General features: G+C 43.7%; 1 protein-coding gene across 1 annotated transcript in view; it reads left to right on the forward strand.

Annotated features, from left to right (window-relative positions):
- Positions 1–15,926, forward strand: part of GLIPR2 (GLI pathogenesis related 2) — a 40,833-nt gene extending 24,907 nt beyond the window's left edge. The window contains exons 3-5 of the mRNA XM_074985996.1: positions 5,042–5,145; positions 10,911–10,988; positions 13,397–15,926. Coding sequence (XP_074842097.1) covers positions 5,042–5,145; positions 10,911–10,988; positions 13,397–13,557 — 343 coding nt within the window. The 3' untranslated portion in view covers positions 13,558–15,926. The remainder of the gene's footprint in view (positions 1–5,041; positions 5,146–10,910; positions 10,989–13,396) is intronic.
- Positions 15,927–16,259: the final 333 nt, after the last annotated feature.

Genomic DNA, 16,259 nt, shown 5'->3' on the forward strand with positions numbered 1-16,259 from the left:
CAAATGTGCTGCGGACACACTCCTGGAACCCCTGCATGAGCTACTGTGCCTGTGCTGGAAAGAGGGTGAGGTTCCACAGGATATGCGTGACGCTAACATTGTAACGTTGTATAAGAACAAAGGAGACAGAAGCGACTGCAACAACTACCGTGGAATCTCCCTCCTAAGCGTCACTGGTAAACTGTTCGCTCACGTCATCCTTGGCAGACTCCAGAAGATTGCTGAGAGGGTGTACCCCGAATCACAGTGCGGATTCCGCGCAGAGAGGTCTACTGTTGATATGGTCTTCTCTCTAAGGCAGCTGCAGGAGAAGTGCAGGGAGCAGAGAAAGCCACTCTACATAGCCTTCATCGACTTGACCAAGGCTTTTGACTTGGTCAGCGGGGATGGTCTGTTCAAACTGCTCCACAAGATAGGCTGTCCTCCACGGTTACTGAAGATGATCCAGTCGTTCCACGAAAACATGAGAGGAACCATCCAATATGACGGCGCATTATCGGATGCTTTCAGAATCAGGAGCGGCGTCAAACAAGGATGCGTGCTTGCTCCGACATTGTTTGGGATCTTCTTCGCACTCCTCCTGAAGCATGCCTTTGGATCTTCAACAGAGGGCATCTTGCTGCACACAAGATCTGATGGGAAACTGTTTAACCTTGCAAGGCTGAAAGCTAAGTCTAAGGTGCGAGAAGTCCTCATCAGAGACACACTGTTCGCAGACGATGCTGCTGTAGTGTCTCACACAGAAGACCAGCTTCAAAAACTGCTGGATCGGTTCTCCAAAGCGTGCAAGGACTTTGGGCTTACCATCAGCCTAAAGAAGACAAACGTACTTGGTCAGGATGTTGCTGAATCCCCATCAATCAGCATTGACAACTATACGTTAGAGGTCGTCCACGAGTTCGTTTACCTAGGGTCCACCATCACTGACACCCTGTCATTGGACACTGAGCTAAATAGGAGGATCGGAAAAGCAGCCACAACTCTGTCCAGACTCTGCAAGAGAGTCTGGAATAACAACAAGCTGTACACTCACACCAAAATGCAAGTCTCCAGAGCCTGCATCCTCAGCACCCTCCTTTATGGCAGCGAGACTTGGACCCTGTATGCCCACCAGGAAAAGAGGCTAAACGTCTTCCACTTGCGCTGCCTCAGGCGTATCCTTGGAATATCATGGAAGGATAGGGTGACCAACACTGCCGTCCTCGAGCAAGCTGGAATCCCAACCATGCACACCCTCCTCAGACAGCATCGGCTCCGCTGGCTTGGCCACGTCCACAGGATGAACGATGGAAGGATTCCAAAAGACATCCTGTATGGTGAGCTAGCCTCTGGCAAAAGACCTCCCGGACGCCCCCAGTTGCGCTACAAAGATGTCTGCAAGAGAGACCTCAGAGAGGTAGACATCGAGCTGGACAACTGGGAAGATCTAGCAGACGACCGCAGCAGATGGAGGCACGGGTTACACAAGGGCCTTCAGAAGGGCGAGTTGAAGATCAGACAGCTAGCAGAGGAGAAGCGAGTGCACAGAAAGCACAATAAGGACTTGCCAGACACCCACTACATCTGCAAGAGATGCAGCAAGGACTGTCACTCTCATGTGGGTCTTTATAGTCACAACAGACACTGTAAATGAAGTCCTCAATTGGAACTTTGAAGGGCGCGATACATAGTCTGTGCAGACTGAAGGATGCCTACTACTGGTTGGAATTCTTCAATCCTCTCTGTTGTGAACTAATTAACCTCTTAACTTTTTCCTATATGGCATAGATTAGAGAGAAACGTTTGCTTGAGTGATGTTAGGCACCTTGGCATATTTATTAAACTTTGGGAGGCGCTTGAACACCAGTGTAAAATATATACTACAAGCACATAACGACATTTTCTTGTCATTGCAGATGTAACCCTGATTCCAGTCAGTCATATGTTAAACACTGGTCCTAGTAACCTTGAGCAACTTCCTTGTAAACTCTCAACCAAACAATTCCCTGCTATCAATCGATGCCTCACACTGTCCAGAAGACTTGTTTATAGGTGGCACCTTGGTTTCTGCTTCTCTGCTTGTGGCTCTGAACAGTTTAGTTTCCAAAGGATTCACGTGCTTTTTAAAAAGTCACTGGGCTTGGTTCTATAGATGAATGCTGTGTGATATACTTGAGGTCAGAATCGATCAGAGGTTCCCAGTTCTGATGAATGCACAAACTATATTTCTAAAAGAGTGACATTTGAGGTATCCCATGCAATTTTGTCTTTATTGTGAATATTTCTTTCAGGCCTTCATAGGCTTATCTCACATTCCTGGATTCTGTAGAAAAATAGTTGACGATAACATCCTTCGTTAGCATCTCGCATCTTACACAGTGCAACAAGAAGCATTGCATTGAATAAGCCATTATTACTGGCCTTTTCTAATACTCAGATTACAAGAAACAATTAAATATCTCATGCATGATGCATTGACCTGTGTTTGGTATGCACCTGCACTGCATTCAGTAGCTAGACTTTTAAAATCATCTCATTGCAGTTCGAAGTCCCAACTGCTTCTCATCTGGCTGTCGGTAAAGGCAAACCAAAGTTCAGGTTGGTTTCCTTTTACAAGTTGTAAGTCAAGAAATTTACAACCTATTCTGAGACGCTTTCAGAAAAAACAAAATTGCCATTAATGAGAAGGGTGTGTGAGAATGCAAGTGCACACCAGGGCTCGGAGTAGGGGAGAGAAGTGGGGGCAGTGCTTAAAGTGCCCTGAAAGAAGGGATGAGGGTTCTGTCATCTTGGATCAGCAGCGCTGTGAGCAGTGCTTACAGAGCACCCCTCAGCAAAACAGCTTGAGTTTAAATTTCTTTTACTGGCTCTGTGGTCCTCTGCACATTCCTTCTTACTCCCTCCACTTGAAGGGCTGGTGGGAAAGTCTTGACTGGAGGTTGGAGCCTTTTTCTGGTTATGAGACAGGTTCAGCTCCAGCAGGGGATGGAGTGCAGATGAAAGTCCAGCTCTGTAGCATGTGGGGTGGGGGGCATTGATTCTGGGGCATCCTGTGACTAGGAGCTTTGTAACCACCCTAAACTAGCCCTGCATGCATCTTTTTGAATTAGAAAAGTTCTTGTTGCACAATAGGGAACTTTTGCAAGTTTGCCGTGGTAACTTGAGCAGTGCAGCTGAGTACTGTACAAATTGAAAACAAAGCCTTCTGTTCTGTTTGCGTGCAGTGCATGGCACATAAGAACATAAGAATGGCCATACTGGGTCAGACCAAAGGTCCATCCAGCCCAGCATCCCATCTGCCGACGGTGGCCAATGCCAGGTGCCCCAGAGAAGGAGAACAGAAGACAATGATCAAGTGATTTATCTCCTGCCATCCATCTCCTGCCCTTGTTCTGAAGGCCAGGGCACCATACTTTATCCCTGGCTAATAGCCATTTATGGACCTAACCTGCAAAAATTTATCAAGCTCTTTTTTAAACCCTAATAGAGTCCTGGCCTTCACAGCCTCCTCGGGGAAGGAGTTCCACAGGTTGACTGTGCGCTGTGTGAAGAAAAATTTCCTTTTATTAGTTTTGAACCTACTACCCATCAATTTCATTTGGTGTCCCCTAGTTCTTGTATTATGGGAAAAGGTAAATAATTTTTCTATATTCACTTTCTCCACACCATTCATGATTTTATATACCTCTATCAGTTGGGGTCTTGTCCATAACCAGGGCTCTAGGCACTGTAGTAATTCAGATCATGATAATATAGGAGAAAGCCAGCCAGCTCTGTGCCTAGTGAGATTAAAGAGCCCTTCTGGACAGCTATAGCACTCAACACACCACTGAAGAAAACCAGTGTTGGCACAGTGAGTAAGTGTGACTTACCTTTGTGGCTGAAAGAGCCAGGTTGCTGCTTGGGCATTTTTTTGGCCTCTGTTGTTCCCTTAATAGCTTCTTGCCAGAGACTTGGGAACCTCCCTCCTCAAAATATATTCTAATTTATAATCCGTATTGTCCCTTTTTGGATTTTTCCCCATGTAAGGGAATACAAACTAAAGGCTGCCACATCTGGATTCTCTTGGATGTACACAGATCTCGGTGACATGTGGCTTTGTACCTTATTAGCCGTGTCTACACATGCACGCTACTTCGAAGTAGCGGCACTGACTTCGAAGTAGCGCCCGTCACGGCTACACATGTTGGGCGCTATTTTGATGTTAACATCGACGTTAGGCGGCGAGACGTCGAAGCCGCTAACTCCATGAGGGGATGGGAATAGCGCCCTACTTCGACGTTCAATGTTGAAGTAGGGACCGTGTAGTCGTTGCGCGTCCCGCAACTTCGAAATAGCAGGGTCCGCCATGGCGGCCATCAGCTGAGGGGTTGAGAGACGCTCTCTCTCCAGCCCCTGTGGGGCTCTATGGTCACCATGTGCAGCAGCCCTTAGCCCAGGGCTTCTGGCTGCTGCTGCTGCAGCTGGGGATCCATGCTGCATGCACAGGGTCTGCAACCGGTTGTCGGCTCTGTGGATCTTGTGTTGTTTAGTGCAACTGTGTCTGGGAGGGGCCCTTTAAGGGAGCGGCTTGCTGTTGAGTCCACCCTGTGACCCTGTCTGCAGCTGTGCCTGGCACCCTTATTTTGATGTGTGCTACTTTGGTGTGTAGATGTTCCCTCGCAGTGCCTATTTCGATGTAGTGCTGCGCAACGTCGATGTTGAACATCAACGTTGCCAGCCCTGGAGGACGTGTAGACGTTATTCATCGAAATAGCCTATTTCGATGTCACCACATCAAAATAGGCTACTTCGATGTAGGCTTCACGTGTAGACGTAGCCATTGTCTCCAAGGTAATCATGGTATAATAGAGGTGGGGTGGCTCTACAGGCAATAAGAAGGCACGAGGCCTCTGGACTCTCTTCCTCATGCTGTATTGATCTTGGAATACCCTTTGCTTTAGACACTTGGAAATTCAGTAGTAGAATTGCAATCCCCACTCCCCAAGTCAGTGTGACTCCTCTCTCTGCATGCAACATTAGCTGGAACTGCTGTGTCACTGGTGTATGATTCCTTTGCTAGGTATGCAGAAACACTGGCTAGCACCAGGGTCCTCCAACACAGCCCTGAGTCTGCAAATGGAAAATGTGGAGAAAATCTAGCCTGGGCTTCCTACGATCAGCCAGGTGAGTTTTTGGTCTTTGTTCTTACAGCATAGTTATTAAGTAAACAAGCTTATTAGTCATCTTGATAGGAATGTGAATGTTTTCAATACAAAGGGCCAAATCCTGTCCTGTGTGATCAGGTGGCTTGGGCCAAAGACTTCAGTAGATATTTCCTCTGTTCCTGGAATTCTGCAAGCATGGTCCTGATTCCATGGGACTGGCTTGGGGATTGTGCAGTGGTGAATGCTGAAACAGGAAAAGGAAATTTACATCCCCTAATTAATATTCATCTGCAGTGAAAAATCATTACATGCTCTGGCTCACTTCAGAAATATTAAGGGTGGCATGCGGGAGTATAGCTGTGTGGAGAAATCAGCACTGTGCTTGTCCTTTGATAGCTGGACTTTAATTCCCCCTTTCTGCTGTCAATTATATTCCACAGACACTTTTAAAACCCTTTACATGATGACTTTGTCTGATAACAGAGGTATATTTTTCTGGGTATGTCAGGTATCAGATGGGTATCTGTGTTAGTCTAGATCTTCAAAAACAATGAAGTCCTGTGGCACCTTATAGACTAAAAGATTTTTGGTAGCACAAGCTTTCATGGGCAAAGACCCACTTTGTCAGATAAATGATACATGCGTCTGATGAAGTAGGTCTTTGCCCATAAAAGCTTGTGCTCCAAAAATTCTGTTAGTCTGTAAAGTGCCGCAGGACTTCTCATTGGGTTTTGCCTTTCTTAAATAATGCTTATGCCTTCATGGAGCTGCTTTTTCTTCCACACTCTGTTTCCACAGCTGTTTTGTCTAATCTGCCCTGAGACTTTTATATGGCTGTCCCTAATTTTTTTTTTTTTTTTTTTTTACTTACAGCATTGTACATCCTGCTGAGCAATTTGAGCCACTTCCTCTCCTTGTTGTCCAAAATAACTTTTATTATACAAATCTTTTGCTGCAACTACATTATCTATAAAACAGACGAGTTGTGTCCTGAAAACTTCTCAGTTGTTGGCTTAAGTTAGGCCTCTGTGGAGTTGGTTCTCTTTCCATTTTGTCCTTGTCCAGTTCCACCCAGATAATTAATTTGTCATGCTAAATCAGGCTGGAAACTGGTTGTATTGTGGATTCTATTCAATTAGTTAACAAGGGGAGTCAATGTGTACCAATTTTCTTTCCAGATGAAAAATATCAATAAGACTTTATCAACTTGTGATATTGTCACTTTAAAAACAGTTGCATTGCTAGATTTATGTGTTGCATTGATGGATTATATGCAAGATGGCATAGTTGGATTTCATGCATTTGGAAAAAATTAGGGTTTGAAAATATAATGCTCTAATTATGAATTTTTGGAACTTCTTTACATTTAATTGTAAGATTTCCAGAGTAAAAACAGTCTGTGGCTGTTGACTGAAACTTATTTAGCCCTGTATTTTAACAAACGAGTGTCGTTTTCTCCCTCTGATCTTGAGCAGGTTGTGTTGCAGACTCTCCCTCTTTGTGCTCAGATGAGTGACATCATACTTGCCAGTTAGAGTATATTCTGCCTCTCCCTTCTTTTTGCTGCTCTGACACCTCACACACTCTGTTGGGTACCTGCTGGCATGCCAGCTGTCACAAAAACTTGACGGCAGGTGCTAAAGTCACTTAGCACTAAATTCTGACTGAATCGTATGTGGTAGGAAGTATGAGTGGGCATCGTATAGCCTGTGAAAGGGCCAGGATCATAGAAGACTGCAGCTTGGACACTCTGGGGAGTAAAGGGACTTCACTTTCCTACTGCCTGGGGGTACATGATGTCCCAAAGAGTCGGAAGGAGGCAGAGCCTAGCTAATGGAGATAGATCAGCATGAAGAAAGGGGAGCAAGTTCCATCAGAATAACAGAGTTTAGTACCAGGCAAGGCTCGAGACTTCCTGTGCCTCATAGGTGGCTCCTTACCTCTCAGTGCAGTGTTGCATCTTACAGTATTGATCAGTGTAAAAGTTCTGTGTAGGTTGTAGCACCTGGTGTGTTGCAGCACCACTACCTGTATGTCTGCTAGGAAGACCTGTAAAAGGGTTGGCATAAAGGAAAGGTTCAATGTTATGAATAAATATTCGGTACAGTTAGAGATGAAAGTAAGCAGGTGTGCCACGGTGCACAGCTCCAGCAAAAGTTGGCTGAACTGCAGTGGAAGAGAGCCCAGAGGTATTTAAAGAACTGACACTGACCTGGGTTGCAATAGCACATTACCTGTAAGAAATGTTGTTACTTTCACCCATCGTTACAGTAAGAAAGAACACGGTGTGTTTCCTAATTTTGTGTGTTGGGCGGGGGGGAAATTGGTGAATTCTCTTTTAAAAAGTGAAATTAGAATTTTTTTTAAATCGACTAATTCTGTTGCTTTTCTTCAGAATAATATTTAACTCTGCTTTTGAATATCACTAAGATTACTCACTGAGTAGCATACTGCTAAGTGAGAGGAAAGGTGTCCTGAAATATTAAGTGGACAAACAACGAGAGAGGGAAAGAAGTTTCAGAAGAAGTAGTATAACTCATACATCTTCTGTATCCTCACTATAAAATCATCATCCCCACAACGGAGCAGTATCAACAGCACAACTAAAGCTTCTGCTTATCAGACTGTCTTGTTCTTATCTGTTTTCTGTTTTGTACATGATATATGAAATTTAACAGCTTTTCCTCATAGCTAGACTATGGTGAAAACCATAAAAGAATGTTCAGAGAGGCATCCAGAATTTTGTGCCTTGAAGGGGCCTCAGTCAAATATTGTCAGGAGAAGAGAAGGAGCAGCTGTCTTCCTTAGAAAAATTTTACAAGTTCAGCTGTGGTTCACAGCAGTAAAATCAAGACAAATATTTTTTTTTAAAAAAGCTAGTACATTGTTCTGTCAATAAGCACAGCAGAAAGGAAGCTCTGGAAGTGATTGCATTTGTTTGCACCCATCACTCCTGCTATGATCTGGTAACTCAGCTGGTGTGGGAGGGGTGTCTGGTTTCCTTTCAGCTAGAATGTATTTCTTATGAATGTCAGCTCAAACAAACATTTACCGCTTGGGTTTCTTTGGTTTGTTTTTTTTTTAGTAAACAAAAGGTTTGTTCAAATGATAGGTAGAACTGTGGCATTTAATATAAAATTACATTAATAGATATAAAATCAATTCAGATGTACTGCATTAACTAGAAAAGCAATAGATGGTTCTCTATGATAAAACTCTGGGGAATGGGTTCAGTGAGTTACTAGCTAACTGCAAGTGTGACCCCTCCTGGTCTCTTTGAGCTCATCCTTCTCAGATCTCTAGACATCACCTGCATAAAAGTGGAATTGTACAATTGTTGGGGCTCAGGCTGGGCTTTGGAGAGAGATTTCACAGACAAGATTGCAACCATGTCCAGCACCAGCAAACCAGGTTTCTTAAAGTGTCCTATATCAACCCACAAGCATTTAAGAGAAAAGCACTGTTAAAAGAGCAATATTGCCAACCTCGTGAGGTCAAAAATCATAAGTTGGACCCTCTCATGAGATCGAAGATCATGGCTCTTGTTGTCAAGTAACAAGATTGAACCCAAAAAATTTTTTTTAATGAAATCAAACTTTTTCCTTCAATTTTTTTCTTTCTCTAGACTAATTGAGAATGAGGAAATTCCCTGAAAAATATCAGGGGAATTAACTCTTCCTAGTGAATGGATTATCCTAAAGCTGCTGGTAACTTCTTTCTAGTGGGACCAAATATTATCATTGCTTTAAATTTACTGCTTTTTCTATTTTTTTCCATGTTTTCCAGTTTTTGGGGGGGGGTTATAAATTTGCAAGGCTTGGATTATTACTAGAGATTTTGGTGGGTTTGGAGAGGGTATCTGTGTGCTTTTTTTGCAGGATACATTTGCCAGATGTAGTCATAGTCCTACTTCCCTTTGTGATTTGGACCAGAGGGAGTAAAATAAGACTAGAAATCACCCAGACATGTGGCAAGAGGAGTGACAGAAAAAGTGACTTTGTGGCATCCTGTCCACTTATCTCAACAGAAAAGACCAACACACTTCATCCTTAATTTATCCTGTGTTTGTTCATAAATGGTACAGACAGTGCATAATTTTACTGTACATGCCATCAGCCAGCAGGATGAGTTAATCTTTCTGAAACCTCACTTTTTGTGGTTTTAGTTCTCTCAAAGTACATCATCCTGTTTAGGGTGTGGCCACTCATGTCTATTTCTGCTGCAGTTGCTCAGAAGGGGTCAGGGATTTCTGTTCTAGAGAGTATCAGTCAGCAGTGCTCTGTTTCTCTTTTTTTTGCTCTAGCTCAGGGACAGGTAACAATTTTTTATGGGGTACCACTCCAAGACTTTGATAAAAGGTCAAGGGCTGCAATTTTCTATGGAGGAAGAATGGGCAGGCCTGCTCATTGGGGTAAGGGTAAAGTGCCATTTGCATGGGCACCTGGTGTTCCAAAGGGGCCTAGAACTCACTGCTGCTGCTGCTGCTGCTGCTGTTGTAGTAATATTGGTGGTGGCTGGGAGCCCTGGACCCCTTTCAAACATTGTGGGAGTGTCACTCCATCACCCTGCATAGCTTGGGAGGGCTTGGGGGCTGGGCAGCCTCAGGCTTTGGGCACCACTACGGGCTGCCTGCTTGCCTTTGGCCCCACCTCTTCTGCTTGAGGCCACACTCCTTCCAGGATGTGAAGTGGGCCCTACCCCCACACCTTGCTTCTGGGCTTGCAGTGGCTATTGGCCCCACTGAGGGTGTGTCTACACTATGAACTAACTTTGAAGTTAGTCACTACTTCAAAGTAGTCAGCAGAGAGTCTACAGACATTTTCCCTTACTGCGAAGTTAACTTTGAAGTAGGGAGCCCAACTTCAAAGTCCTTACTCTGTTTCCAGGAACGGAGTAGTGCTCTACTTCAAGGGACTGTGGGTGTAGACTCTCAACTTTAAAGTTGCTTGCTTTGAATTTGTACTTCAGTTATTTTTGTAGTATAGACACAGCCTTCGTGTGGGATCTGAGCTGGAGCTTGTGGTATGGGACTGGGGCGCAAGAGAGCATGTGAGGTAGCAGGAGGGCATTTGGCTGAAGGAGGAGGTTGTTACCTGTAGCAGGGTATTGAGGTGCAGGGTCTGGGAAGGGTGTAGGAGCAGGTGCAGAATTTGAGAGGGACTTGTGACCTGAGGAGGAGGAGGGTGCAGAGGGTTAGGGTGGTGACCTGGGGCAGCAGTTGAGGTGCAGGGTCTGGGAGAGGATATGGATGCAGCAGAGGGCTTCAAGCACTGCCCCCGCCCCAGCAAGCTCTCAGTTCCTATTGACCAGAAAGCAGTCAATGGGAGCCTAAAAATTAAGCTGCATTGTTGCTGCCCTCAGCAATATCTCTCAGATCCTATTGGCTGAAAGCTAGCCAACGGGAGCTGAGGTCAGGGGCAGCAGATGAAGCTATCTCCCCACAGTGCAAAGAGATAAGGAGCAGCAAGGGCGTGCCAGATTAAAAGGCTTGGCAGGCCAAATGCAGACCACAGGCTGTATATTCTACTTTATAATTGAATGCTTCATTTGAGTATGTTTATAATTGGTGGAAGGAGGAGGGAAGGCCTCTTGTAATTTAGAACTTCTCTTTATTCAAGAAGTACTTAATATTGTTACTCATTCCATGTTTATATGACTATTTAAGTATTAACAATTCTTGCTCATCTGTTAACAGAAGAATCTTGTGGGCTGGAAGATGTTAGTTACAGTTTGCTGAGTTCACTCTGTTGCAATTCCACCGCTTTTTTTTTTTTCTTCTTGCAGGAAAGGAAGTAGCTGAAAGATGGTACAATGAAATAAAAAATTACAACTTTCAAAATCCAGGGTTTTCTTCTGGGACAGGTGAGTTCAGGCTGGGCGCTGCTTCTGCAAAGATTCAACTCTTACTTTGAAAAGTTGTTAAATCTGCTTTTCTGTTTTTCACAAATCAGCTCTTTTGTTTTTTATTTAAGGTAAGTGTGCAAAAGATCAATGTTAAAATTGTTTGTAGGAAAATGACAATAACTGGAATGATGAAAACAAACTGACTTCCAGGGGAGTGACAAAGTAAACAACATTCATGTTAGAAATAGTAGATATATTTTTAAAAATTTGTCTGTCGTTTTCCTTCAACTTTCAGTATTAATAGGTATTGATTATGCAGACAAATGCACTTTATTTTCCATAAAATATCCAACTATGCAGGTTTTTAAAGATACTGTACACTCATCCCTTCTTAAACGAGTACAATAAGGTCTCAGAGTACACGACCCCGCTCCTATGTGTCTGACCCTGACCCCACCCCCCGTCCCGGTTTAACCACCTACAAGTGGCTCTGGTTCAAGCTGCCCCCACCCCATGTGGCTCCAGCGTAAGCCCCCTGCTGGCTCACAAGCTGCCCGCCTGCCCACCTGCCCGCCCTATGTGACTTTGGTTTGACACCCACCCTCCCCCACCCCGCCCCGGCCAGCTCAGAAGCTGCCTGCCATCCTACCTGTGCACATGGCTCTGGTGCAACCCCCACCACCCGTTTACAAGCTGCCCGCCTTCCCTTGGCTCCAGTGCAACCCTGCCACTGACTTGCCACCCAGGCACAGCTCTGGTTCCAGCTCAACTCCTCACACCCCTGCCGCCCAGCTCATGACCCGTGCTCAGCTCCATCCTTCAGCCCCCTGCAGCCCTAGCCCACCCCAGGCTCAGCCCACCTCCCACAACCCCAACCCACGGCCTGGCTTAACCCTCCCCAACTGCCCCCGCGCCCTAGGACTTACCTTTCTGCTGCTTCCTTAGCTGCAGAACATGTGTTTTTTGCCAGGGGAAAAAGCCAAACACCAACTTGTGCAAGATCCAGGTTTACACGCAGAACGGAACCCTTGTGTACTGAGACCTTACTGTACTTTACTTACGAGTACTCACTAAAATGAGGGACGTGTATACCTACCTTTTTTCACGAGATAAGTGAACTCCTTCCCCCTGCCCCCGCTAATATGAGCCTTACCCCCCCAACCCACCATGGTCTGGCCCCTCCACTAGCCTCACACACCCCAACGCACCACAGCCTGACCCTTTCCCACCCCGCCAGCCCTGTAGACCCAACTTGCCACAGACTCAACCTGCGGCGGTTTGAATCCGTCCATCCACCCACCCTCCCTCATGGACCCAACCTACAGCAGCCTGACCCACCCCACTACAGCCTGAACAGCCCCACCTGCCTCATGGACCCAACCCACCACCAGGTTTTAACCCTCACCCTCACTCAGAGCCCCAAACTGCCCCCAGCCTTTAAGGCTCTCCAACCCACCCCCAAACCCAAAGTTTACTTACCTTTCAAAAGCAGCACCACAGGCTGCCACTCCTTTGCTGAATTACAAGCACTTGGAATGAATCAGAGACGTTTACATGTATTCTAATGGGAATTTAGTGTCCTCCTTACAAGTTTTTTGCCTACAAGCAGAAAGTTGGGAACCAATTGCGCTCATGTAGTGAGGGATGAGTGTACTGATAGCTGTCTTCATTTACCTCCCCTTTCACTGATGCCAATGAGCTGTTACTGTGTGTAAAGTGAGGCCAAGTGTTGATTCATTAGGTGCCTATTGGCAGTTTAGGATGAGATGAAAACATACCATTGTTCTTGGAATTGGCAGGAAACAAAGAAATAAACTCTTTCATAGGTAATTTTCACTTATCCCCATCTCTTACTGTGCTGAGGGAACAGCTGGTGGAATAGGATCTGAGATACAGCTGTTCTACAACTATCCTAAGAGTCTGGGAAAAACCCTGGAAAGTTAATAGGCTAATCCTACTAACTTATTCTGTGCATCATGGAAACACAATTGGAATGATCAGATGATTGAAACAGGTGGGGAACAGTCAGTGGTAGGGTGGTTGCTTTGTCAGCCGTACTGCTGGGAGGGAAGGGGCTGAAACTGTTGTAGGGCATGGTACAAAGTGTACTTTGGTACCTTGGGTCAGGGCTTTGTACTTGATGTTCACCAAGGCATGATTGTTTTCATGGTTCTTTTTTCATGTATTTTTAGTTTTGGAACAGAATAAGCAGTCCTCAAAAGTTCAGTGGAGAATTATATCAGCTCTTTTTCTACCAACAAAATATTAGATCAGGTGCATATTTTTTCATCCCCTAGTCTTGTTATCTTGTCAGAGAAAGTTAGCTTGGTATGACTTTGGTTTTGGTCAATCACTAGAAAGAGAGTTTTTCAGATTTACTATCCAATCCTTTTGATTGATCCTTTGTTTGATCCTTTTCCTCATAGGTCACTTTACAGCAATGGTGTGGAAGGACACAAAGAAGATGGGAGTTGGAAAAGCCTCATCAAATGATGGCTCCACATTTGTGGTGGCCAGATACGATCCACCTGGAAATGTAGTCAATCCAGGTTTCTATGAAAAAAATGTTCTTCCTCCAAAGAAATAATGACAGGTTTTTTTGGCTAATGGAAAATGTGCTTGTGGACTGGAGACATCTTCAAAATTAAATAAAATCAAATGATGTTCTGTGTTTGATAATACAAATGACCTGTCACTACAAGGTAACAACTATACTACTTGAATGAGTCTGTGTAGTAGATCTATACATCTTCTGAGATGTGTTCTTGTTCTGCATTAGTTCATTTGTATGCAACCTTCAAGACTTTGATTATGCCAAACACAGAATTATAGAAGATTAGGGTTGGAAGAGACCTCAAGAGGTCATCTTGTCCAACCCCATGCTCAAAGCAGGACCAGCCCCAACTAAATCATCCCAGTCAGGGCTTTGTCATGGAAAGGGCAGGAATTTGTGTGGATTTTTAATACCTTTTTGAACTGTGTGTGGCTTTTTTAAGTAAACAAGTTTACTGCCTTTTAAACTGTAACTAAGAATATCACTCTGTAATTATCTATCTCTCTATTCCAGTATTTTTTTAACGAGACATCATCTGTACAGGTTATTTCTTTAGAATTCAATCCTGCAGTCTTGATGCATGCAACACTCCCTTAGACTTCATTAGGAAGTTACATTTGGGTAAGGATAGTGGGACCAGACCCATAAATATCTATCAAGAGAAAAACCTTGTTAAATGCTGTCCAGAACACAGGAGGTGAAACCATGCAAATAAGTCATCCCTGTAATTAATATCTGGTACAAAAGTTGCCAAATATGCTTATTAAATAGCTTTCAAATGGAATAGATTTCCATTATGTTTTATAGTACTTACATTGCCTTCTCCAGAATGTACTTCAGATTGGAGATCAATATTAAATATACATGTGGCCAGCAAGGTGGCTGTTAGACCTAATCTAAGGAACTACTAACTTACCTATCAAAAAGTGCTAAACTTTCTTAGACATCGGTCCAGTGATTTTACAGGACATTATATGATGGTCTTATGACCCCATGCAGACAGAATAATTCTTAGTATTAAGTCCTCGGAGGAAGAAATTAAGTGGAGCATCTTGGATTTTGCATTTTGGTCAATGAAATTTTTGCTTCCAAATGAATATCAGGTACAGGCATCACACTAGATCAGTATGTTCCAGAGTCTTAGTCTGTTATCCCCTAGCAAACTCTGATGGGGTTGCATTGAGCATAAATGAAGCAAAACTTTCATCTGTAGAATTTACTTTGAGGTTGTGCCATTTTCCCGTGGAAGATGGATGTGTTGAAACCACCCAAGGTTAATAATCTTTGTAAAAATTGGCAGCAGGGATGTTTCTCCCATCAGATATAAAAAGATGATCACTTGTTTTTTTATCCCAGAGCTAGAAGGCCAGGTCCAGATACCTGGATTCATGTTGAGGATAACTGTGCTTCACAAGTATTCCTTGTGACTTCAGTGGGATTCTGTGGGTCAGAGAATATCAGTATGGAATAGCTTTTTGCTTAAATAATTGTGTATTGCAAGGTTATGGCTTAGTTATGTGATATTGTATATTTGCTTCCTTTTATTCTGTAACCCAAAATTTTAAACAGAAAATGAAAATAAATATTAGAGACTAATTTGAGTCAACTACCTCAGTCGCTATTAACTAATCCAGAAGCTTTATTTTTAGAATGAATAATATAACTTTTTACAATGCAGAACACAGGAATAGTAAGTGCTTGGATCCAGTAAAGAAAGAGTGTGGAGAAACGAGGCGGAAGAGAACCCCCAACAAGTGAATATTAACAGACAGGTAGCTGTGTTAGTCTGTACTCAAACAAAACAAAACAGCAGAAATGTAGCACTTTAAAGACTAACAAAATTAATTATGTGGTGATGGGCTTTTGTGGGAGAGACCCACTTCATCAGCTCATTAAATGTTAGTCTGTATTGGAAATGAGATTGATCTGATGAAATGGGACTGTCCCACAAAAACTCATCACTGAATAATTCATTTTGTTAGTCTTTAAAGTGCTACATTTCTCCGACAAGCTGTAAACACAGCAGATGATAAATATGGCATACCTCCTATATGAGGTTTGAATTAACACATGCTCCCAAATGAGTGCAAGGCTATGTATGTCTTCGAAACAGGAGTTACGATGTTTTCATCTATTTACTTTAATTCCACACATGCTCCGTGAAGGATTCAGTGTTTGCAAGTTGGAAACTTTGTGTCCAAAAACTCAGTCTGAGAAGTGCTGGAACCAAGCAAATCTAACAAGGCTAATATCCGTATGAAACACTGTCCTCTTCAGAGGTGAAAATGCAACAACTGTAACTGAATGTTACACAAAACTGATAATTTGACAACAATGTTATTACTTTATATGAATAAATATATACATGTTGTCCTTGCTGACAGCCCTGAGAGTAGTTGTAATGTTTCTTGAACAAAGGCCTAGATGAGGGAAAACTTGGCCACCTCTAGATCTATTAGTATGAATTGTTATGCATCTTGGTTTAGTAAAAGAATGAATTTATATATAACTGGAGATGCACCTCTCCTAGAGCTGGAAGGGACTGCAGGAGATCATCTCGTCCAGTCCCCTGCACTCTTGGCAAGACCAACCACCAGCCCTGACACCTATGGCCCAATCCCTAAATGGGCCCCTCAAGGGCTGAGCTCACAATCCTGGTTTTAGCAGGCTAATGCTTAAACCACTGAGCTATCCTTCCCCTCTTGCTTGCTAACTATCTTAACTATCATGCAGAA

The sequence above is a fragment of the Carettochelys insculpta genome, chromosome 2 (genome assembly GCF_033958435.1).
Source record: "Carettochelys insculpta isolate YL-2023 chromosome 2, ASM3395843v1, whole genome shotgun sequence".
Classification (NCBI taxonomy): domain Eukaryota; kingdom Metazoa; phylum Chordata; order Testudines; family Carettochelyidae; genus Carettochelys; species Carettochelys insculpta.